Source organism: Amblyraja radiata, chromosome 22 (genome assembly GCF_010909765.2).
Source record: "Amblyraja radiata isolate CabotCenter1 chromosome 22, sAmbRad1.1.pri, whole genome shotgun sequence".
Lineage (NCBI taxonomy): Eukaryota > Metazoa > Chordata > Chondrichthyes > Rajiformes > Rajidae > Amblyraja > Amblyraja radiata.
In genome coordinates this window covers 11,471,436-11,497,779 of record NC_045977.1, presented here as the reverse complement: position 1 = coordinate 11,497,779, position 26,344 = coordinate 11,471,436, and the positions used below count along the sequence as shown (strand labels likewise).

Genomic DNA, 26,344 nt, shown 5'->3' with positions numbered 1-26,344 from the left:
CGTTGTGATGTCATCAGCGATGTCATCCAGTCATTTTAAAATTCATTTTTGTCAAATTTTTTAACATTTTCATTAATAACGAGAAATAAAGCTTCAGATAAAGCGATTTTGGACTCCATGGGAAATATCTCTACTGGAATATGTAAAAATTTTACCGTTACCACGTCGTTTTTTCACGAAGATGTGATTACACACAAACACACCAATAATTACAAAGTATTTAATATAAGTATAGAGTATAGAGATGTGCTTGGTTTTATTCTAAATCACTCCCCACTCAATCAATATGTTGGCTTTCTTTGGTTGCAGTGGTCAAAAATACCACAGCGTTGAAGAAATCTGCAATTCCTTCCTACACGCAGCGTTGAAACATAGAAAATAGGTGCAGGAGTAGGCCATTCGGCCCTTCGAGCCTGCACCGCCATTCAATATGATCATGGCTGATCATCCAACTCAGTATCCTGTACCTGCCTTCTCTCCATACTCCCTGATCCCTTTAGCCACAAGGGCCACATCTAACTCCCTCTTAAATATAGCCAATGAACTGGCCTCAACTCCCTTCTGCGGCAGAGAATTCCAGAGATTCACCTCTGTGTGAAAAAAGTTTTCCTCATCTCGGTCCTAAAAGATTTCCCCCTTATCCTTAAACTGACCCCTTGTCCTGAACTTCCCCAACATCGGGAACAATCGATTGCCGATTGGCGATTGGCAATCACTGAGTTACAGTGTTGAGTGGTGTAACAGTCGCAGGGAAGAAGCTGTTCCTGGACCTGCTGGTCCGGCAACGGAGAGACCTGTAGCGCCTCTCGGATGGTAGGACGGTAAACAGTCTGTGGTTGGGGTGAGAGCAGTCCTTGGCGATGCTGAGCGCCCTTCGCAGACAACGCTTGCTTTGGACAGACTCAATGGAGGGGAGCAAGGAACCGGTGATGCGTTGGGCAATTTTCACCACCCTCTGCAGTGCTTTCCGGTCGGAGACTAAGAGCAGTTGCCATACCATACTGTGATACAGTTGGTAAGGATGCTCTCGATGGTGCAGCGGTAGTAGTTCACCAGAACCTGAGGAGACAGATTGGACCTTCTTTAGTCTCCTCAGGAAGAAGAGACGCTGGTTAGCATTCTTGACCAGAGTTGAGGTATTGTGGGTCCAAGAGAGGTCATCGGAGATGTTGACCCCCAGGAACCTGAAGCTGGAAACACGTTCCACCTCCGTCCTGTTAATGTGGATGGGGGTGTGCGTGATGCCCCTAGACTTCCTGAAGTCTACAATGAGCTTCTTGGAGTTAAGGGCCACGTGCCTGTCTAACTTTTCTTAAATGTTGGGGTAGTCCCAGCCTCAACTACCCCCTCTGGCAACTTGTTCCATACACCCTCTACCCTTTGTGTGAATAAGTTACCCCTCAGATTCCTATTAAATGTTTTCTCCTTCACCTTAAACCTTTGAGCCAAGTCAGCATCACATGATAGTTCAACCTTGTCTCCTCCAGCAACTTCTGGGAAAATCTCGGACATCTTGGGGACTACTCGCGGGAGTGTGGAACGTGGCACCAATTTGGAATTATTTTTGATGTTATTTCATTAGACTGATATTTGAAGTAATGGATTATATTTTCTGTGGTGGGTCTGAGAAGTGGAGATCAAGCAAAAAACCTGACACAAGAAACTGCAGATGCTGGAATCTTTAATAAAGCATAAAGTGCTAGAATAACTCAGTGGGTTTGTAGCGGACATCCATCGATAGTTTGTCCCATCTGATGGAGACAGAGTTCGTGAAAGGTGAGAGAGGTGTCAGAGTTGGTTCAAGTCAATTTGAGGTCAGGTGGAAGGAAGTTGATGAAATCGATGAGTTCTGCATGGGTACAGAAGGCAGCCCCAATGCAATCATCGATGTAGCAGAGAAATATTTGAGGAATGGTGCCAGGGACAAGGAACATGGAGTGTCCAATGTAACCAACAAAAATTCAGGCATTTCTCCGGTTCATGCGAATGCCCATGGCTTCACCTTTTACATAAAGAAAGTTAAAGTGGGCGAAGGAGATGATGTTAAGGGTGAGGCCAATTCTGCCAGGCGGAGGAGAGTCTCTGTTCAAGGAAGAACCAGAGGACTTCCTAATGGAGAATGGAGGTCCATGGTAAAGATGAGGCAATGGAGGCCAGGATCAGCAGGTGGTTGTGCTTTGTCACAGATGGAGGTCGGAAAGGACTGGACAAGGAGGGACAAGATAGAATCGAGGTATTTGGACATGGAAAAACTAATTACACCAAAGATCATTTCATTGAAATGCTGTTTCAATAAAAAAGCATTTTCAGTATCCATTAGTTTTGCCGTATTGCCTTGGGTAATTACAAAAACAAAGCTCATTATCCCAGTTAACAATAACATCAGATTAATGGTTTACAAATTAGCTCCATAATAATCTATCCGCTGTTCCAGGTGTGGACTCCTATATATATCGGCGAGACCAAGTGCAGGCCCAGAGATTGTTTTGTCGTTGAACACCTCTGTTCAGTCGATTTAGGCTTACGCGATCTCCCAGTTGCGAAACACTTTAACTCCCCCTTCCATTCCAATATTGACCTTGCTGTCTTGGGCCTCCTCCACTGTCAGCATCTCATATTTTGCTTGGGCAGTTTATAACCCAGTGGCATGAATATTAATTGCTCCAACTTCAAGTAATACTTGCTTTCCCTCTCTCTCCATCCCTACCCCCATTCCAGTTCTCCGACTAGTTTCACTGTCCTGACTAATCATACTGAGTGTATGCCTTGTTGTCACCTTCCCCTCAACTAACAATGAACCATTCTGCATTTCCTTGATCATCATCTACTTTGATCAGTCGTTTTCACACCATCCCCTTTCATATCTCTAGTCTCCCCCTCTCCTGACTCTGTCTGATGAAGGGTCTCGACCTGAAATGTCACCCATTCCTTCTGAGTTACTCTGTCGATAATTCTTCACCTGCTCAGCTAAGTTTTCCAGCATGCGTTACAAGTACAATTCTATAGGTACTTGCACAAACCCATTGTTTCCAAAATACATTGGGAAGACTTTCACTTAGTCACCGAGTGATTTTCAAAGTACTTTGTAGCTAATGATTTATTTAAAATTGTAGTCACTTCAGTCCTGGCACGGTGCACGATTGCGTGGTAAGTACCTTCAATACGTTTGAATTAACTCCCTATAATCACGGGCAGAAGATGTTTTGACGTGGAATTTTCACTCTTTCGCCTTCCACAGATGGTAAGTATTTCCAGGATTTTCTGTTTTTATTGTGATCTCAAGAATAGTTTGGAATGGACAGTAAATGCTAATTAGTGCCTGGAACCCACTGCAGGAGTTGTAGTGGACCAGATACGACAGTGGCTTTTGGACAAGCATGTGAATATGAAGGAATGAAGGGACATAGATCATGTGCAGATAGATAACAGTTTATCTTGGCTTCATGGATCTTGGCATCAGAGTTTTGGCAGCTGACATAGTGGTTGAAAGGCCTGTCCTGAAGAAATATAGAATTGCAGATGCTGGTTAATGCACAAAAGGCCACAGTGCTGGAGTAACTCAGCAGGTCAGACAGCATCACTGAGGAACATGAATAAGTGACATTTCAGGTGAGACCCTTCTTGGAGGTAGGGTCGCGACCCAAAAGATCACCTATCCATGTTCTCTAGAGATGCTGCCTGACCTGCTGAGTTACTCCGGCATTTTGTTGCCTGTTCCTGTGCTGTACTATTCTATGTTTTACCTTTGCTAGTAATACCCAAAACAGGAGAAAATAAAAAAGGGTCTTGACTCAAAACATCATCTATTAGTTTTCTCCAGTGATGTGTTACTCCAGGATTTTTTGTCTATCTTGGGTGTAAACCAGCATCTCCAGCCCATTCCTACATAAACTGAATCAGGAGATGTATATTGATCAATCCATCAGGACAATCCCCAAATGGAATTGTGTTGTAGATCTATTCAAACTATTGAAGGAATGCATGAGGCCTCAGTTTAGCATCTTATCCGAGGGGGGGGGGGGGGGGCCAGGTCAGTCTACCCCACGACGGAAGGGGGAGGGGTTGTACAGTTTGATAGACACAGGGAACAAGGATCTCCTGTGGTGTCCTGTCCTGTCCGGCATCTTGGTGGAACCACTCTGTTGCTGAAAGTGCTCCTCAGATTGACCAGTGTTTCATGAAGAGGGTGAGATGTATTGTTGCAAATTGCGTTTTGCTTATTTCAATGGGCTGATTCATGAACCCACAAGCTTCAGGTGGGGAAGTGAGAGTGCTACTGACCGAATCATAACTGATGCTTAGTTAAAGGAATTGAGTTGTGGGTTGCATCATCATTGTGGGATTCTTGAGTTTCATTTTCTCATTGTGGGGCAGGCAGCTATTACAGGAACCATTGGGGATTTAAATGGACTTGTGACAATTAATTCTGTTTTGCATAGTCCATTTCTCCAAAGCTGTGCGCGTTATAGGGAAATCATTTTAAGATGACGCAGCCCACTTGTGTTTTTAACACCCGTCAGTGCTTCTCTTTTGAAACAGGAATTTTGGATTGCCAAGAAAGATTTTAAGAAATGCAGATTTCCAAAAATTGCAAACTTCTGTTTTTCTATATCTCAAGAATAAGAAACCTGCTTTTTTAAGTTATATAGCAGTTTATCTGGATTATCTGGTCAAACCACCTCCATCGTGCCAGTGCCAAAACACTCCACTGCGGCAAGCCTCAACGACTTCCGCCCAGTTGCACTTACCCCCATCATCACCAAGTGCTTCGAGAGGCTGTGCCTGGCACACCTCAAAAGCTGCCTACCCCCCACACTGGATCCCTATCAGTTTGCCTACCGCAAGAACAGGAGTACGGAGGATGCCATCTCAACGGCACTTCACTCCGCCCTCTCCCACCTCGACAACAGAGACACTTACGTAAGAATGCTGTTCATCGATTACAGCTCAGCATTCAACACCATTATACCATCAAAACTGATCACCAAACTCGGTAACCTGGGCATCGACCCCTCCCTCTGCAACTGGATACTGGACTTTCTAACCAACAGACCCCAGTCTGTTAGGTTAGACAAGCACACCTCTTCAACCCTCACCCTGAACACCGGCGTTCCACAGGGCTGTGTGCCAAGCCTCCTCCTCTACTCCCTCTTCACCTATGACTGCACACCTGTACATGGTACTAACACCATCATCAAGTATGCAGATGATACAACGGTGATTGGCCTCATCAGCAACAACGATGAGTCGGCCTACAGGGAGGAGGTCCAGCACTTAGCAGCATGGTGCGCTGACAACAACCTGGCCCTTAACTCCAAGAAGACCAAGGAGCTCATTGTAGACTTCAGGAAGTCCAGGGGCGGCACGCACACCCCCATCCACATTAACGGGACGGAGGTGGAACGTGTTTCTAGCTTCAGGTTCCTGGGAGTCAACATCTCCGATGACCTCTCTTGGACCCACAATACCTCAACTCTGATCAAGAAGGCTCACCAGCGTCTCTTCTTCCTGAGGAGACTAAGAAGGTCCATCTGTCTCCTCAGATCCTGGTGAACTTCTACCGCTGCACCATCGAGAGCATCCTTACCAACTGCATCACAGTATGGTATGGCAACTGCTCTGTCTCCGACCGGAAGGCATTGCAGAGGGTGGTGAAAATTGCCCAACGCATCACCGGTTCCTCGCTCCCCTCCATTGAGTCTGTCCAAAGCAAGCGTTGTCTGCGGAGGGCGCTCAGCATCGCCAAGGACTGCTCTCACCCCAACCATGGACTGTTTACCCTCCTACCATCCGGGAGGCGCTACAGGTCTCTCCGTTGCCGAACCAGCAGGTCCAGGAACAGCTTCTTCCCGGCGGCTGTCACTCTACTCAACAACGTACCTCGGTGACTGCCAATCACCCCCCCACCCCCCGGACACTTATTATCACTTATTATTAATTATTCAAATCATTTGCTATGTCGCTCTTCCAGGGAGATGCTAAATGCATTTCGTTGTCTCTGTACTGTACACTGACAATGACAATTAAAATTGAATCTGAATCTGAATCTGAATAGATGTAGCTGGTGATAATATTACAGAGAAGGTTGATCCAGGTGTAAAGGGCAGACCAGGTGCTTTTTGCAAAGTAATTAAAGTCAAATTAAGCTTACTGGGAGCATAAACTCCCACTTAACAATCTGAATGATGCAACTTTATGAGATGATAATGGCCCTGCAGCGATAGTGGAACCAAGATTTGTTTTCCAGCTGAAAGTTAAATATTGAATTGCCTTAAAAGTGAGTGCCTCGAGAAATGTATGTTGGAACGGCAGACTGTAGTTATGCTGAGATATAACGAGTCGTGTTCTAATAGCCTCAATGGAAATGATTTTGTGGGCAAACTGAAGTGATTCATCTTGCCTACCTGACCTGGATGGTATCGAGTCTCGACAACATGCATCTTTAATTAACCTGCACTTTTGCAACTCTGCATTGTCCTAGTTTTACTAAAAAATAAGTTAACACCCAACTGGATTTGGGTATCATTACTGATTATTACACAAAAGCTCACCCAGCTCATGTGACCACACATATAACGTTTTCAATGTCAGACTTTTAGGAAGGTGCTAAGGAATGTACAATATTGGCTTCTGGTAAGGAAAGAAGAATGAAAAAACTATTGGCAGCAATATGTCTTTTTTGATAACTCATTGGGAGTGATTATTGCAACCTAACATTTGCCCAATAATCGATATCAACCTGGGGGAAAATATGTTTAAAAAATCGAGTTACTGCATCCCAAAATTCACAGAAATTCATGATTTATTTTCACCATTATTTAATGTGCAATAACTACACAGTCCTTCGGAAGCTGAAGAATTCTCTTTATAAATAAAAAAAATACTTTTTTGATTATGTCAACTAGAAATATTGTATATTGTTACAAATAGAAATACTTATTTACACAACTTTATTCTGAGAAGCAACATTTTTTAATGCTTAGCATGTGGTTAATACCAGTTCCTGCTTCCATTGTAGTCAAATTACAGATTAAGTGTAGTGGAGTTCTGAACATACCTGATGCATACTTTCTATTAATCCTTAAAGTACTCCAGAAGTACTCTGCGTGTCTGGGGTGAATCTGTTAATGGTTCAAGGCTCATCTCCAGGATGAAATTGTCTCAAAATAACGCATCTGACCTATTGCCATCACTAAAGGAGCAGAAGAAGTCCCATCGGCCCATCGAGACTTTGCCATTCAATCATGGCTGAACTATTTTCCCTCTCAACCCCATTCTCCTGCATTCTCCCCATAACCTTTAATGGCCTTACTAATCAAACATATTAGGTTCTACAACAACACTTGCTCTTAAGGTCAAATTTAATAAATAATAATATAAATAGTGTTAAGAGGGAAACAAGAGACTCAAGGATGTGCTCTTGTTTAAATATATTTAGATCTATTAATTGACATTAAGATTCTCTCCTCAGAGTATAACACTCTGATAGTTGACTAAATTCGATAGAATACCCTTTGTATAGCTAGTCTCAGTCGAAAACATGTTATCTTCAGAACAGAATACTCTACCTTGTCCTGGAACAGCATATATTATTTTTATAGTTGGTCTCAAGGCTAGAATCCTTTCTTTACAATGTTTATTTCACATAGGTTATTACCTTTTCTATGGGATCAACATAACAAGTGAAGCAGCATTATGTTCTTGATGTCACGCCACTCTGAATGCCTGTGAAAATCAGCAAGCAAAAGCCACGCTTCGAATCAGCATTAATGATCTGTAAACCTCGACCTCTCCAACCAAGTACAGGTATCTAGCTCTACTGGCCCTCGTGAAGCCTATTATCGGGAAGGGTGGGGGGGGGGGGGGGGAAACAGCAATGCCATTAACATTACTTCTGACAGGTAAAAGAGAAGGAATATGTTCTGTACTTGAAAGCAGTATATGCTTTGAAGAGCTGAAATTGCTGGAAGCCATTAGTCTGAAGAAGGGTCTCAACCCGAAACTTCGCCCATTCCCTCTCTCCAGAGATGCCGCATGATCCACTGAGTTACTCCAGCTTTTTGTTTCTAACCCGAAACAATGACTCTTTCCCTACAGATACTGCTATTTCCCCAGTACTTTCCATTTTTAGCCCACGCATTAACATCTATTGAAGGTAGAAGGGATCAAACCAAAAAGCCTTATCTCTGAGGATTTTGTGAAACCTGTACCTTGCTGCTTTATTTACCTGTTTGTACCTCAGTGAGACCTTCCTTGTCCAAGTTCAATGTTAACAGATGTATGTCTGCTTACTTTGGATAAACGGAGTAGAGGACAAGTTCATGGATTGCCGTTTTATAGGAATTTAGTGCCATAGAAGTATATAAAAACGCAACATGGGAATTTTCATTGCCACAATTTTACGGCACTTTGGGAATTTTTACAAACAAAAAATCTTCAAATTTGTCTTCTTGTAGCTAACCAATGTAAATTTAAAAGTGCCTTTCCTGAAAGATATGTTTCATTCAAGTAGGTAGGAGATTGATAGTGGTTTGGAGATAAGCATGATATGGCATGTTAATTTTGAAACATATTCTTCAGAGTCTGAAAATTGAATTAGCAAACAGGATACATATTATTTCCTGACAAGATGAATGATAGTACTCCAGGCCTGAAAATTGTCAATACCCACACAACGCAGAACGGATGGACTGTCGTTATATTGATGCACATCATCAACCCTGCCTTCAATAAACTGTGGAGCTATAACTGATGGTCTATTTTTGGCAGGGTACATTATTTCTGCTGAAGGTGGTACAAAACAACCGATCTTACCTAGCCCACCTGTTTTTCACTTTCCAGCCATTTATTTGCTACAGTCAGTGACAGATTATGGGAGAGGAGCTGATGTTGTAAAAGGGAAGATGAATTTCTACTTCTCATGGAGAATGTTACAGCTTCAGTAAGACTGCAAAACAGAGTTTTGCACAGTTTACATCGGCGAGACCAAGTGCAGACTCGGCGATCGTTTTGATGAACACCTCCGCTCAGTCCACCTAAACAAACCTGATCTCCCGGTTGCTAAACACTTTAACTCCCCCTCCCATTCCCATACTGGCCTTTCTGTCCTGGGCCTCCTCCACTGTCAGAGTGAGGCCCAGCACAAATTGGAGGAACAGCACCTCATATTTCACTTGGGCAGCTTACATCCCAGCAGTATGAATATTGACTTCTCTAACATCAAGTAACCCTTGCTTTCCCTCTCTAGATCCCTCCCCCTTCCTTGTTCTCCGATCAGGCTGACTGTCCTCTTGATTACATTTTATCTCTGTGTGCTTCGTTGTCAACTTCTCCAAGCTAACAATGATCAATTCTATATTTTCCTTGTACAGGATCCCCTTTGATGTCTCGTTTTTACACCAGACACTTCCTTGTCACTGTAAGGTAACTAAATCATATACACAAGTTGCTAAAGACAGGGGGTTGAGGCTAGACTTTACTCGTTTAGTTTATTTTATTTTTAATTTAGTGATACAGTGTGGAAACGAGTCCTTTGGCCAAGGGAATCCACACCAACCAACAATCACCACTAGCACACTAGTTCTATCCAACACACTATGAACAATTTAACCTACAAACCTGCACATCTTTGGAATGTGGGAGGAAGCTGGAGCACCCAGAGACAATGCACATGGTCACAGGGAGAACGTACAAACTCCGTACAGACAGTACCAGTAATCAGGAACAAACCTGGCGCTTTACGGGTGCAACTCAACAAAACAACCAGCATGAGATCTGCATTAAATGTTCACAATGCTGTTTATACGTTAGAAAAATGAAAGCAAGCACAGAATTGATGATTGCTTTGAAGAGCTCCTGAGTTCAGAATGCACGAGTGACCCTGAGCCGCTGGTTTGCTGCCATTTAATTGCTCATCCCACCCCCATTCTCACTTACATGTCTGTGACCACCTGCACTGTTACAACTGGGCCCAACACAAGCTTAAGGAATGACATATCTTTCATCTGAGCACCCTGCAGCTTTTTGGACTCGCTTTCTCTTAGTGTATCAGAACTGGGCATTTCTGCCTGTCGTTATTTTAGATCTGTTTTTCTTTCTCTGTTACTATGGTGTGGCTTGCTGAGTACGCCCACAGCCTTGCTATTAACAACATATCTCGCACTCACAGAGCCACAATCTAATTGCAACTGCTGCAGTAACTCGTATAATATCACCATATCCAAGGCATTGCAGTTCCTCCGCCCATTCATTTTTTTCTGCCCATTCCTTCTGCATCTTTGTTAATGATAACTATTTTTTTCTCCCGTTTGATGGAGAATGGGTCCCTCATGTCTAACCCTCATGGATCAAGCCTTTATCCGGAAAGAACAAAGTGTTTCTCCTACAGGCGTTTCTGACTTGCTGAATGCTTCCAGAATTTTCTGTTTTTATTACCTGTTGCTCACAATAAGTGTTGTATAATTATGTCAAGTATTGTGACCGCTCTTAAAGTGTTTCGGCAGAGGACTGGTCTTTGCTCAGTTTGCACAGAAGATAGTAGACACATAGAGCTGGAGTAACTCATTGGGTTAGGCAGCATCTGTGGAGACGAGGAATAGGTGCCGTTTCGTGTCGAGCCACTTTTTCAGACTGAGAGTCGGGAAAGAAACAGTGATCAAATTCCTCGTATGTTACAAAACATACGTGGCTAATAAAGTATGATTATGATGTAGAGAGATATAGAACAAATGAATGAAAGATATGCAAAAAAGTAACAATGATAAAGGAAACAGGCCATTGTTAGTTGTTTGTTAGGTGAGAATGAGTGCAGACAATGAAACTCAATAAGGATGGTGATATAGTTGTATAATAGTATATTTAGTATCAAAAAATATTTGTTTGACTTGTATTATGGTGGTGGGTTTTGTTTTGATTTATTTTGTACTGTACATATTGTAAATAATTTAATACATTTTGGTTTTAAAAAAGAGACGACTTTGAAGTTGGTACGACGGGTGGGGGAAGGAATGGAAAGAGTGCGGGGATGCAGGGGTTACTTGAAGTTAGAGAAGTTAATATTCATACCACTGGGTTGTAAGCTGCCCAAGCGAAATATGAGATGATGTTACTCCAATTTGCGTTTGGCCTCGCTCTGGCAATGGAGGAGGCCCGGGACAGAAAGGTCAGTGTGGGAATGGGAAGGGGAATTAAAGTGTTTGGCAACCGGGAGGTCAGATAGGTCCATGCGGGCTGAGGTTATACATTATCAGCTTGCATAAATATTCATTTCACAGCTAAAGTAGAAAATAAATGTAGGAATAAGAACACAAGAAAATAGGAGCAGTAGGTAGACTATTCGATGCTTAAAGCCTGCTCTGCCATATAGTATGGTCATAGCCGATCCTCCCCATGGCATCTACTCATCTATGCCAGTACCCTGCTTGCTCCTTTGAACCTTCAGTACAACCTCTATTACAACTTGCAAAACCCAACTCTTCGAACCTGTTTAGTTTAGTTTAGAGATACAGCGTGGAAACAGGCCTTTCGGTCCACCGAGTCCACGCTGACCAGCAATCACCACACTCTAACACTATCCTACACACACTAGTGGATAATTTACAATTTTACCAAGCCAATTAACCTACGTCTTTGGAGTGTTGGAGGAAACTGGAGATCCCGGAGAAAACCCACGCTGGTCACGGGGAGAGCGTACAAACTCCATACAAATGGTTCAACGTTGTTGAGGGGCCTAGTGTCTGTTTTAGACCATCTTTTCAGAGCAAGTTTCCCATCAGCAAGATGGGCAATTAAAAGCAGCAGGGTTGGTTACACAGATACCTAATCTCTTTTTCCTCCCATGTTTTGAAGAAAGCGCTGATCATGCATCTCAGGACTGGTATCTTCCAACACAAAAATATTTTTTGTATATTGCATTCATATTATATATATATATATATATATTAGCAGTAGGTCTTGATAAGAATAGAATATGTCTTCACATTATTTTTAAATAAATAACATTTCTTGCAGCTGGCTGGCTTTGTGTGCGCGTGAAGGAACGTTCTTCTCCTGGGTTGTCTTCGGCACTGCCAGCTCCTGTGAGGGGAGACCATGTTGTCCTTTAGTGTGCTCGGCTGCAGAGGAGCAGAATAAGCATGACAAGTTTTGGAAAAGGAATGTACTCGCCCTGGAGTCAGAGCATAAAAGTGTCTCAGACCATGAATCAAAATCTGAACACTGGTAGGAATCTCACTTAATTTTATACCATTCACAGGTGAGTGGAAAGCAAATAACATATTTTGGGCTGTTCAATATAGGCTAATACATTGCATCTCCCAGTAGATTTTAATTCCCACTCACTCAAAATGTGCAAGGTAATAGACCAGCAGTGTGGAAATGTTCCAACCAGATATCTTAATATTTGTGCTGCAGTTGTCTCAGAGTTTCCTCACCAAACCGTCTATCCATTATCATAAGACAATAGGAGCAGAATTAGGCTATTCGACCCATCAAGTCTGCTTCACCATTCAGTCATGACTGATCTATCTTTCCCTCCCAACTCCATTCTCCTGCCTTCTCTCCATAACCTATGACAGCCTGACTAATCAAGAACCTATCAATCTCCGCTTTAAAATGACCCAATGACTTGGCCTCCACAGCATTCAGTAGCAATGAATTCCACAGATTCACCATCCTCTAGCTAAAGAACTTCCTCCTCATCGTCATTAGAAAGGTACAGTATGTCCTTCTATTCTAATGCTATACCCCCTGTTCCTAGTCTCTCCCACGACTGGAAACATTCTTCCTTTCATGCTCATCAGTCATTTTTGAAAAGTTCTGTGGTAGGACTGAACAATCCCAATTGTAATCTTTCTGATCTTACTATCGTACATATAGTGATGGACAATACTCTGTTGTCTAGAGATTTATCACCAGCCAGTATCACCAAATAAGTCCACGTCTTGTCTAACGAAGTGTCGACCAGAAATTATACCTATCCCTTTTCTCTAGAGATGCTGCCTGACCCGCTGAGTTACTCCAGTATTTTTTGTCTATCTTCTATTCTATTAGCACCAAATAGTTTGGTCTGTATTTTGTACCTTGCTTCTGAAATTAATTTCATGGGTGCAGTGTGCTAATGATGTGACATGGTTAGCACTACCTACTGAATGTACAGATTCCATCTGTATTCTGTTACCTCCACAACCCACAAAGGAGGAGGATTGACAAAGTTATTGCCTTCCTCCACAGTGAAGAATGTAGATTCCACTGTGGTGGATGTTCGTGTTATATTCTATTGTGTATTGTGCTCTTGTTTCTATGGCTGCACAGTAAGTCAAATTCCACTGTACCTTAATTGGTGCATGTGGCACTAAATCTGAACTTGAACTTGAACATTGACCACATATGCTTAGTCATATGATGGCCTGCTGTCCCACAAATTTGATATTGGGATAATTTTTTATGTAAACCTTCCAATTCAATATAGCCTGATGTTATTTTCAAACTCTAGTTGACAAGGAACTAGAGAAAATGTTTCACCATCAAACATGCACTTAAACTGCATGGTTAACTCATTCTGAGCAACACAAATCTATACGCCATGACCACCACCACCTCAAGCCACAACTGCATGTAAACCATTCTGAGAATCCATTTCCCATAAATCAGCTTTAAAAAAAAAAACTAACTCCGCTATCTAGTATCTTTCATGTGGTTAATTCAAGTTTGCGATTTTAAGAATGTCCATTGAGTTACAAGAGAAAATTGCACTGAAATGGGGACAACGAATGATAACAGTAATTGTTTCTTATTTTTAACATTTGCAGTGGTTATGCTCCCAAGTTATTTATAGATTTCTGTTTTTATTTTACACAGATTCTGTGTAAAAACTGCTGTACATTAATTGAATGAGCAATCTTGCAATCTTGAGTATTTCCAGCATTTAGCTTTTACATTTATTTTAACTTTGGCGCCATCAAGTGGTTAGATACTTTATAGCATTTACCCCCATCCTTGAAAAGGAGATATACTGTAATAAGTATTAAATTCTTTCAAGAATTTTCCCTTACTCCTTCTCACTCTCCAGATGTAATGGGTCTTTGAGAAGTGCTGAAGATCAACTTTGGATGAGACTCCCACCAGTGGTGAACAGAATATGGGGATGGGAAGGGGGTAAGCAGAGGTCAAGCCCCATGTCCAATCATCATCAGTGCAAAATTATGAATGCTGCTGCACATATCCTTCCATCACAATGTGAAAGGGAATATTTGCCCATTTAAAAGGTGGCTTAATGAAACCCCTCAGTTTTGATACAGATAAATAAGATAAAGAGATGTTGATAAGGAGAGGAGGTGTGAAATATAAAGTCTGAGGGAGGGTTATAGATGGCAGGGAAGGGGTCAAGAAAGAGATGGGGGAGGGAAGAAGAAGAAGAGACCAAAAATGGGGTGGGGTGTTACCTAAAATTGGAGAATTCGGTGTTCATACTGTTAAGCTGTATGCTACCTAGGCAGAATATGAGGTGCTATTCCTTCAGTTTGTATATAGCCTCTTGTGGCATGATATTTTTGCTTGATAATGATTAATTGAAGTACAGTGTGTGTATATGTTTGTGTGTGTGTGTACATACACACACACACACACACACACACACACATATATTTGTGTGTGTGTATATATGTATATACATATACACATACCCACACACATACACACTGCTATGACATTAAAATATCCCCAGTACAATAAAAGCTAATAGGTGTTGAAAACGATGTATATCAAATATAAATCGACACCAAACCACACAAAGTAATAACAGTTCAGTTGGTTAATAGGAGAAGCTTAAATCTTAAAGGAGATGCTGTGGATAGAAATTTGGACGTTTAGGTGGGGTACTACCTAGCATCCTAGTTGAAGGTACAGCCCTTAATAACAAAGCGTGGAAATGGAGAACATTCTGAATTTAAGAAGCACAGAGATTGCGAAGGATTGTAGGTCTGGAACGTGCGTCAGAGAAAAAGAGAGGGTGATGTAATGGGGGTATTAGTAAACATTTACAAACTGAAGTGTTATCCAATTGACAGCAATTAAAGTCAAATGAGCAAATGGTTGACGGGAAAATCAGGACTCGGTGTGAGTTTGGATGAACCAAGTACAGGAAGGGATTAATACGAAGCAGAATTCTGTGACCACTCTTGCTTCAGAGTTACAATACTTTCAACACGGTGATTGAAAAAAGTGACAATCATTACCCTACGATGGTGCAGTGTACCTGTTCTCACTCAGTGTGCCAGCTTCTTACCATTGTCAGAGTGTGGGGAACGGGCCCACTCCATCAGTTCTTTGGCCTCAGTGATGAGCTGCCCTTCTGACCCAGGAGGAGCCAGCCTGCTCTCTCTCCTGGTTTTCTTGTACTGGTTCACTCTGAAGTGAGGCAAAGGGTAGAAGTGAGCAATTCCGTACAAGACATGTAAGCACAGCTGACCCAAATTTCAGTGCGCTCATATAAATATCAAGACACGATTGATAAATACTGAGATGCAGGTGATGGAGGGGATGGCTCCATCTGCCCCTCATTAGTTACTATCATCACCTTCCTTCCTCGTCAGATTCCAGCGAGATGGAAGTACAGTAACTGCAGATGCTGGAGTCTGGTGTAGAACACAAAGCACTGGAGTGAATCAGCGGGTCAGGCAGCATCTCTGAAGGACATGGATAGGCAATGTTTCAGGTCTGGATACTTCAGTCTATATGTTTTGCCTATCCATGGCCACCAAGTGCTGCCTGACCCACCGAGTTACTCCAGCACTTTGTGTTCTATCAGATTCCAGCATCGGTGGCCTGCTTGTCGCTCCAGTTATTGTCTCCATTTTCATCCTTCCGCTTGACTCCATCTGCCTTTTCTTTCCACCTGCCCGTTTATTAGCTCCACCCCTCCCACTTGTCTGTCTGGCTTTATCTGCCCATCAGCTATCACCCTTCCGTGGTCCACCTGTCACCTACTCTCCCCCGTCTCACCTCTCCTCTTTACACTGGCTATCTTCCCTCTCCACTCTCAGTCCCGATACAGGGTCTTGACCTGAAACATTGACGATTCCTCCCCCCCCCCTCCCCCCCCCCCCAACCCCACGGACGCTCCTTGACCCGCTGAGTTCCTCCGGATTCAAAGTCTCCAGATCAGAGAACCTGCAGGCTCTTGTGTCTCCATTCTAGTTTCACTGACTTGATTGAAGAGAAACGGTGTGCCATATAAAAATACACAGCAATTGATTTGCTTTCAACTATCGTATTCAGTGACATGAAAATAACATCTATGGGACTAAATAAGTTGAATGTAGCCATTTACCCGTGATCGCTCCGGTGTAAGGTGCCACATGCTAGAACTTTGTGGACTTTCTGCGGGAGAAAAAACATAGTCATCACTGAAGCTTTTCAAAGAGAAAGTGAAGGTAATTCCTAACAACTTTAATCAGTTAGTTGCACTTTTGGTACAATGATAGCAGTCTGGGTGAATGCAAGGTTTTCAAAAGCTACACTTCCATTTTCATTTTATTTACATAAATGATAATATCCCCATCCTCAAGAGACAACAAATTCCACGTATGGTCTTGTTACCATTTCTGTGTGATCCCTATTTGTCATAAGTCATACTGATACCAAGTACATAAAGTAATAAGAATCATTCATTTTGTCAGCAAGCACAAAGGGTGGGAAGGAAAATATCGATTGGTCCTGTCTCTGGCCCACAACATTCTTGGCACACGGGGCCACTCTACATGGTTGCTTGCCTCGTTTTTGTTATCTTTCCTGGGAGGGTCTGAGCTGAGGTTGAGCTGGGCAGTGGAGGCTTACAGGAGGTTGTGAAGAAGGTCCAGCAGACAGGCACACTTTCTGTCCTTGCAACCTGGGCGAGAGATAAAACACCAGATTGGACAACCACACTGCAGCCCCAAGCACCATGGCTCAGATTGCTGTGCAAGATGGCAAGAGCAGAATGGAAACGTGGTAATGGGAGATGCATGGACAGTGTCCTTTGCAGCCAAGGATGAGAATCCCAAAGGGTACATTGACTTGCCCAGTGCCATGGTGAAATATACCTCATGAAAGCTAGAGGGAAAATTGGGAAGGAGCTACTTGTCATTCATGTTGGAACAAATCACACGGGGAGGAACAAGGAGGAGGTGGTAAAGGGAGAAGACAGGAGAATGGGGTTGAGAGGCAAAACTATATCAGCCATGGTTGAATGGTGAGCAAAGTCAATGAGCCAACTTCTGCTCTTGTGTCTTATGATCTTATGATCTCATTGTAAGCGAGTTAAACTCTCTGTGTAGCTAGACACGCAGAGACTAACGTTTAGAAGCTGGAGGAAATCACATTTTGGGAGGAAAAAGAGACTGGAGATTACTGAGAAACGGGTGCAGGACATCAGTTCTGAGAATTAAAAATTGCTGGTTAGAACATGTTTTGTAGAGAGAAATATGAGTGAAAGTAACTGGATTTTCTAGGGATAATGTAATAATAGTAGAAAAATTGAATGCAATTGTCAGGATATGGAATCTATATAAATTGAGTTAATAGATAACAAGAATCCATTGTTCTGCAAGGCAGAGCCTGAAGGGCATGTCTCACTTTCACGACCTATACAGGCGACTGCCGGCACCTGTGATAGGTTGCCAAAATTTTCTACATGTTGAAAATTCAGCAGCGACCAGAAAGACAGTCGTGAGAGGTCTCCAAAGAGTCATAATGTCCTTCTGGTCACCACTGAATTTTCAACATGTCTAAAATTTTGGTGACCTATCACAGGTGACTATCACCAGTCGCCTGTAAAGGTCACGAAAGTGGGACAGGCCCTTTAATATCTAATATTAGAAGATCTGTGACTTGAAAAATGTCCAGATAAATTCGGGAAATGAGAGAGAATCATGGGCTGTTACTCATGAAGGGATCTCAATTTTAATTATGCGGAAAATTAACATGAAAGGGTTAAGGGAATGGGGTTCCCAAATCAGCATCATCAGAGATCCACACCACCCTGATCACACTCTCATTTCACTCTTGCCGTCTGGAAGAAGATATAGGAGCCTGAGAACTGAAACGTCCAGGTTCAGGAACAGTTTGTGCAGGAAGGAACTGCAGATGCTGGTTTACACCACAGATAGACACAAAATGCTGGAGTAACACACTGGCTCAAGCAGCATCTCTGGAGAAAAGGAATAGGTGACGTTTCGGGTTGAGACCGTTCTTCAGGCAGAGAGCAAGGGGAGATGGAAACTAGAGCTATGAAAAGGTGCAGAACAAATAACAGCCGGCACCAATGACCAAGGGAAGGTGGAGCCCACAATGGTCCATTGTTAGCCATGGGAAAGGTGATAATGAGGGGATACAAACAGTGCAGCTTCCCTACAGCCATCAGGCTATTAAACATTTCAACCTCCATATAAGTTGTGAACAACATAGACTTGGGGACATTGGTTTTGTCTTTTTGCTCAAGTATTGTTTGTTTAATGTCGATGTATGTATGTATATATACACTCGCTGGACTTTTTGTTTATCATTACATTGGTTATTGAGTACTGTGTTTATATATTCTGTTGTTCTGCTGCAAGTAAGTATTTCATTGTTCTGTCAGGGACATACGGCAATAAATCTTGATTCTTGATTCTTGGCTTGTGGGCTAAATCAGGAGTGATGGTGAGTGAGTGTACAGGGGAAAGCTGAGTGTCGCCACAACAACAACATCACACTCAACATCCAGAAAACCAAGGAACTAATCATTGACGTCAGAAGAGGGAAGTTTTTATCCGAGTGTGTGCCTGTGAATTCTGCTGCAAACAAGGTTTTCATTGTATCAGTACCTCACCATATTTGTGCATACGACAATAAACACTACCTGACTTGACATGATTTGGCTGCATTAAGTAAAAGACACAGAGTAGTCCACGATAACATAGAAAGTGAAGGGAATAAGGGAGGCTGAACAAATTAGGATTGCATGATGAATTATTAAATAATAAAGTAACACACAGCAAAAGTAATTTATAGACTCATCAATTATATTTAAAAGTACGGTTGGGATGGGAATAGAACCTTTCAGGTATGGTCAGGACAATACTAACAGAAGGTGGCATTTTGCTTCATTGTTTACCAGGGAGATAGAATAAATGACATTTCACCATATTATAAAATCAATAAGGAGATAACCGCATTTAAAAGTAAATAAATAATTAAAGGTAGATCTCATGAACTGGATGGATTCAGGGAGAAGCAGTGCTATTACTACACACCTTTAGAAATTCATTAGACAAAATATAGGGGTAAAGGATAGGGGTTAACATATGATGTACGTATATTTAAAAAGGGGAACGGAATGCACCAAGACTATTATAGGCAAAGCAACATTACAGTCAGTGGGAAGAAAAAATATGGAATCTCTATAAAGGCGAGAAAGGAACAAATTCTAGTATTGAAAAGAATAACAATGAATTGTCAGCATGGATTTTGAAATGAAGTCTTGCCTGACCGACCTTGATGCCATTTTTGAAGTGCACAACAGAAATGGAGTAATGAATCCTGACATTGAAAAGCCCTTGTCTTTGGTACCCCATCACTGATTAAGGAATGTCAAAGAATGCAGTCAGGGTAGAAGTGGCCAGATAGATTGTGAGCTGACTTCAGGCGAGAAGCAGAGACTGTCACGAAAGTTTGGTTATTCACCAGAGCAGAGGTGCGCGGTGTAGTGCCACAAAGATGAATACTGGGGACCAGCTGTTCACAATTTATATTGGTGGCTTAGATTTTAGAATCAGACTCATAATTTTTAAATTTGCAGATGGGACCAAAGTATGAAGCTGTTGGGCTAGTCATTACTTCAGGGAAATGCAACAGGAAATTAAATAAACTTGCAGAGTGGACAAACAATTGGCAGATGATAATATAAAACATAAAATGCCAGAAATACTCAGCCGGTCAGGCCTGAAATGTTCGCACTGTTTCTATGCTCACAGAGGCTGTCTGACTTTCTTTGTAATTCCAGCATTTTCTATTTTATTTCCGAATTCCAGCTTCTGCAGTTTTAAAACGAAATTGGCAATCGATGTTCAACACTGATAAGTGCGAGGAAGAATAGACAGATTACGCACTGCCTGAAAGGTTCAAACCCAGATAGGGTAGAAGAACAAAAGAGGATTTAGGGGATCACAAAAGGTGTACCACAGCTAAATCTACATATTAAAGACTTGTTAGTTAATTGGTGATTTTACTCTTTTAGTGACAGGAGGAGTGGGGTTGAGAGGGGGGGGGGGGGGGGGGGGGTGGGAGCAGAATTGATGGGCACGTGAACAAGAAAAGGACTGCGCAATGTTCTGCAGGCGTGTGGTGGGCAATACACTCTTGAGCCTGTGCCAGGTTAAAGTTTGTATTAGTATGGCAGACCCATTTAGATGTACGGGAGGCAACAGTTCTCGGGGCAAAAATAGGTAATATGTTTTTATTATTTATTTGCGTTACTTTTAACAATATTACATTTTTTTGTACATGGGTCTGCTTTTTAGCTTTTGTAATTTAACATAATCTTTGTTTTTAATTTATTTTGTTTTGCAGGTAACTGAATGTCAAGGATGTTCATAAGCATTCTAAAGCTCCATTGAACTGAGTGTTTTGACAGGCTATGAAATTGACGAGGCTTCACTGATTGGGAATGAGGTTTTGAGAGTCGGTGCAGAAACTGCTCGGTGTGTTGTGCTGGGAATTAACATCCAGTGGTGGAACAACACTTGCTTCTTGAATTCAAGTCACAGAACGTAGGAATTATTGGTAAGGCCAGCATTTATTGCCCAGTCCTAAGAGTCCTTGCAAACTTAGAAGTAAGATGCCACCTTGAACTACTGGAAGCTGGAGTCCTGCTGGAAGATTGTATCAAAGACCAGATTTAGATTTTGGAAATTCAGCCTGGAAACAGGCCATTCGGCCCGGCCAAGCCCATGCTGACAACCTCTCAAGAGTGCAATCTTATCCCACATTTGCATCAAGTCCCTACAGACATGGGGCAATTTTACGAAGGCAGATTAATCCATAAACCCGCACATCCCCGGAATGTGGGAGGAAAGTGGAGCACATGGAGTGAACATGAGTGAACATGCAAATTCCACACACACACAGACAGCACCAGAGGTCAGTGCGGAACCTGGTTCTCTGCGCCACTGTGCCCCACTCATGGGACAGAACTATAGGGCACAAAGGCAGGAAGTCAGAAATGATATAGTGCTGACTATTTTCTCCCCACTACCCTAATTACTGCAGTAATCCTTCCATGGTACTAGTCCCACTTTTGACCTTGCACTATTATTGTTTATTTATTTGTCTGTTTTTTTTTTAACTTATACTGAACTTTTTTTTGTTTATTATTAATTAAAAAGAGTACTATTTTAACATATCTGTTGTGCTGCTGCAAGTTAGAATTTCATTGTTCCGTTCCTGGACATACAACCATAAAACACTCTGGACCAGGGGTGGGGAACCTTTTCATGGTGGAATGCCGCATTAAGTTAGCTTTAATCTAATAAGGCCGCATCCAAGAAACTTCAATTAGATATACTTCAAAATGTACATTATTTTGTTAAAATAGCCCTCATGACTTACTAATGTTTTAATTGTGGCCGTCAGTCGGGGAGGATGATTTCGTTGAATCTTCTTTTACTCTTTGGTATTTTAAATACGTTCATTTTAAGATTAAAATAAAAATAATAAAAGATGAACAAAAACATATTCATAATAATAAAAAGATTTGTTCTACAAAATTGGATTCATTCAAAAGGCTGCACTTAATGGCTTAGAAGGCCGCATGTTCCCCATCCCTGCTCTGGACCCTGGAGCGGCAGACTCTGATTAGATCAGCTTTCGCACTTGTCCAACTAGTTTGTCGATTGCACAAGCCTCACCTCACCTCAACAAAGTAAAGTAGCTTCTTGTTCGCGATTTCCAAACGTTTGCGGGCGAGCTCGGATGTTTCCAGCTGGCAGGCGGCAGCCGACAACTTTTGTTGCAGGTCCTGAGTCTCCTCCTAGCAAATTAAATCTCAGTATTAGCAGAGCAGGCTCTCGGAGAATTATGTTTAAGAAGGAACTGCAGATGCTGGAAAATCCAAGGTAGACGACAATGCTGGAGAAAAGCAATGGGTGAGGCAGCATCTATGGAGCGAAGGAAATAGGCAATGTTTCGGGCCGTAACCAAGGGTTTCGGCCCGAAACGTTGTCTATTTCCTTCGCTCCATAGATGCTGCCTCATCCGCTGAGTTTCTCCGACATTTTTGTCTACTCTCGGAGAATTATCACTCGTTTCTGTTTTCCTTGCAAGGCACCAAGTTGCTAAAATCATGCAGGACAAAGTCCACTTTGTGGTCCTCCTGGCTCAGAACAGACAGCTGGATGGTCTCAGTGGGTCAGGCATAGACAGATGACGTTTTGCGTTGGGGTGCTTCAAACAATTCTGGCTCGAAACACCGTCTGTCCATTTCCCTCCACAGATGCTGACTGACCCACTGAGTTCCTCCAGTGGTTTGTTCTATGGTCAAAGTTCCAGCATTTGTTCAAAGTTCTTAGAAACATAGAAAATAGGTGCAGGAGTAGGCCATTCGGCCCTTCGAGCCTGCACCGCCATTCAATATGATCATGGCTGATCATCCAACTCAGTATCCTTGTACCTGCCTTCTCTCCATACCCCCTGATCCCTTTAGCCACAAGGGCCACATCTAACTCCCTCTTAAATATAGCCAATGAACTGGCCTCAACTACCTTCTATGGCAGAGAATTCCAGAGATTCACCACTCTCTGTGTGAAAAATGTTTTCATCTCGGTCCTAAAAGATTTCCCCCTTATCCTTAAACTGTGACCCCTAGTTCTGGACTTCCCCAACATCGGGAATAATCTTCCTGCATCTAGCCTGTCCAACCCCTTAAGAATTTTGTAAGTTTCTATAAGATCCCCCCTCAATCTTCTATATTCTAGCGTGTACAAGCCGAGTCTATCCAGTCTTTCTTCATATGAAAGTCTTGCCATCCCAGGAATCAGTCTGGTGAACCTTCTCTGTACTCCCTCTATGCCAAAACCTCTTCACCAACTTCTGAAAAAAGTTGAAACCCACTTCAGCTAACGCATTTGCAGCAGAGAGCGTACAGAACGCATTATGACAAGGTCGCACGACCTTGACACGACACCATTCCGAGGGAGGGCAGCGTAAATAAGCCTTATGGACAGAAAAGGGGGTAAAAGCTTTTTTTGCTTAATCTTTGCCAGGTCTTCTTTCTTAGAACTGTCAAAGCAATGACACCATATATATATTTTTTGATCGCCTCATTTTAAAAATATTCAAAAAAATTATGAAGAATTGTCAAAGCCCTTTTCAAAAAATGTCAAAGACAATCTAAAACATTTAATGCACTGAAATATTCTTTTAAATTGTTACTCCTAGTTTTTCTCATGGATGAAGGAGCTGCAGATGCTGAAGATGGGTACAAAATGTTGGAGTAACTAAGCAGGTCTGGCAGCATCTCTGGAGAAAAGGAAAAGGCGATGTTTTGGGTTCTGACCCAAAATGTCACCTATTCCTTTCTTCCAGAGCTGCTGCCTGAGCAGCTGAGTTACTTCAGCATTTTGTGTCTACCATTCTGGTCTGAAGAAGGCTCTTGACCCGAAACGGCGCCTATTTCCTTCGCTCCATAGATACTGCCTCACCCGCTGAGTTTCTCCAGCATTTTTGTCTACCTTCGACTTTCCAGCATCTGCAGTTCCGTCTGAAACATTGTGTCTATCCTCGTACTTTTTCACCCGCTCTCCTCATTTGGATTTAATGGGGATAATGTTCCTTGTGGCGTATCAAACTAGATTTGCATATTGTGCAAATTCCTCGCCAGAAGTGGAGGGGATTATCATAGCTTTAGGCTCCCTCACGGAGGAATGCAGCATTGTTCATAGAATTTGCAGCGACTTGCCTGAGATGCCATGTGAAAGTGCGGTGGAGGCAGACTCAATCATTCTCTTAGGAAACTGAAGGACATTTAATTGAGATAAAATTGTCGGGCTGGAATATGCCTGCAGAGAGCTGTATGCCCCTCCTTTTGTGGTTTCATGATTTTACGCATGCATGTCTTTCACGATGGTAAGATGTGAAACTGAATTCCTGTAATCTTGGAATCAGGAACCAAAACAGTGGCTTCCTCAGTGATTCCCTAAATGTAGCAACATGAACAGAGTCAGACTCTCACAGGCGCTTCCAACTTAACCAATGCAAGTTCAGGCAGTCTCTTTCTATTAACATCTGGCAACTGTGGTAGACATCAAAAACCATGTCTGTGTTTACACGAACTGTGTATGTTCAGCATTTTCGCTAGTAATGTTTCCACTGAGAGTTTGCTCTCTTCTTTTTCATAGAGTTACAGTGCAGAAACAAGCCCTTCGGCCCAGCGGATCCGTGCTGACCAGTGATCCCCGCATATTAACACTACCCTGCACACACTAGGGACAATTTTTACATTTACCATGCCAATTAACCTTCAAACCTGTACGTCATTGGAGTGTGGGAGGAAACCGAAGATCTCGGAGAAAACCCACGCAAGTCAAGGGGAGAACGTCCAAACTCCGTGCAGACAGCCCCCATAGTCGGGACCGAACCCGGGTCTCCGGTGCCGTAAGGCAGCAACTCTACCGCTGTGCCATCGTGCCGCGCTAAAACTTTGATGACATTTTGTTAAAGGGTATTTCCCACAGACTTACTGTGAACCTGAAATATATTTATTGGCGTAATGTCACCTATAATTTCTGACTTTTGCGTGCATATATTTTATGCAATAAGGGACATGTAAGCTGTTCAGCAGACAACATCCCAATTCCTCCTCTATGCCAGTAACCCTATCAGACGTTTGGTCAATTAGGATGGGTGGGGTAGTGGTTGTAAAGATTGAATAAGCCAAACTAAGTGAAATTTCATAGTGTCGGGTCAAATTGGGCTGAGGAGAAAATTAGCTTCACCCCTTCCCTGTATACACTTAGTCACTGAATGTCACAATACTGGGAATACGAGTCACCTTAGAAAGCTCTGCACAATCCTGGTGTTTCTCCGCCAGCTCCGATTTTAGGTCGGTGATCTCTGCCTCGAGGAGCCGGACCACCTCCTCATAGTCCTGCTCGGCACTCAGGGCCTGGTCCCTGATGGAGTCAGACAAATGCAACTTGCTCTGCATAGTCCTGTTCTCTGTGGCTTTCTGCGGGGTTCAGAAACACAATGTTGACCTTACAAGATCACTGCCACTCTATCCAATGGCTCTTTGGAGAGCAACCCATTCTGTCCAGCACCCCTGTTCTCTTCCTGTAGCTTTTTAAATCTTTTGCTTCATGTCTGTCCATTTACCATTTGTAGGGCCTGACTGCTTAATTCTCTTTACACCGCTGTAGCAGGCACTAGATGGAGGTTTTCACCACTCCTGTGCAAAAATGCTTATCCTTGCATTCCCTGTATCTGTGGCCACCACTTAAGATCTGCCCCCTGTCTTTCATCCACGTTAATAGTAACCTTTATTTATCACTTCTAAACTTGTAATCTTGTACCCACTATTAAATCTAAAAAATCCCAAAACGTCACCTATCTATTTCCTCCAGAGATGCTGCCTGACCCCTGAGTTACTCCAGTCTTTTGCTCAACACTAGAAATGTTTTAGTAACTTACTTCTGCATCCTCATTAGGATCTTCACACCCTTTCTAAAGTGTAGTAACAGACATTTAACATTAGACTCTGGTTATGGTCAATCAGTTTTATAAGTGCAGAGCATAATCTCCCTACTTGTCACTTGTACTGCTTTGGTGTTGATCACTTCATGAGCAAGGTCAGAGACAAAATCTGACCAAGGGCCATGGCATATTGTGATGCAGCACACAAGCTTCTCTATCCTGTGATTTCTCAGTTGCTCAAGAGATGCCAGCAAAAATCTATCTCACTTTTCCCTTTTAATTATAATGAGAACAACAATCTTACTTGTCCTAGAGTTGTTAAGTTATACTATGTAGTTGCTGTTATACTACCCATGGCCAAGATGGTAACACTTTAGCTTCCAAGTCAGGTTCTAGCCCAAGATGATCCTTCAGTGGTTCTTCTGTAGTTGTACAGGGCCCTGGTGAGACCACATCTGGAGTATTGTATGCAGTTTTGGTCTCCTAATTTGAGGAAAACATCCTTGCTATTGAGGCAGTGCAGCGTAGGTTCACGAGGTTAATCCACAGTAACTAGTACAATTCTTAGCCTTACTGTCAATCTCACTAAATCAGATTAATTAGCCATTTACCTCGTTGATGTTTTTGAATGAATTAACTCCTG

At 42.5% G+C, this 26,344-nt stretch overlaps 1 protein-coding gene across 1 annotated transcript in view; it reads right to left on the bottom strand.

Annotated features, from left to right (window-relative positions):
• Positions 1–11,665: 11,665 nt before the first annotated feature.
• The window catches only part of LOC116985533 (syntaxin-binding protein 4-like), a 91,883-nt gene continuing 77,204 nt past the window's right edge, over positions 11,666–26,344 (bottom strand). The window contains exons 17-21 of the mRNA XM_033040307.1: positions 25,061–25,237; positions 21,926–22,042; positions 16,328–16,377; positions 15,284–15,405; positions 11,666–12,113 (exon numbers count right to left, since the gene is read on the bottom strand). Coding sequence (XP_032896198.1) covers positions 11,986–12,113; positions 15,284–15,405; positions 16,328–16,377; positions 21,926–22,042; positions 25,061–25,237 — 594 coding nt within the window. The 3' untranslated portion in view covers positions 11,666–11,985. The remainder of the gene's footprint in view (positions 12,114–15,283; positions 15,406–16,327; positions 16,378–21,925; positions 22,043–25,060; positions 25,238–26,344) is intronic.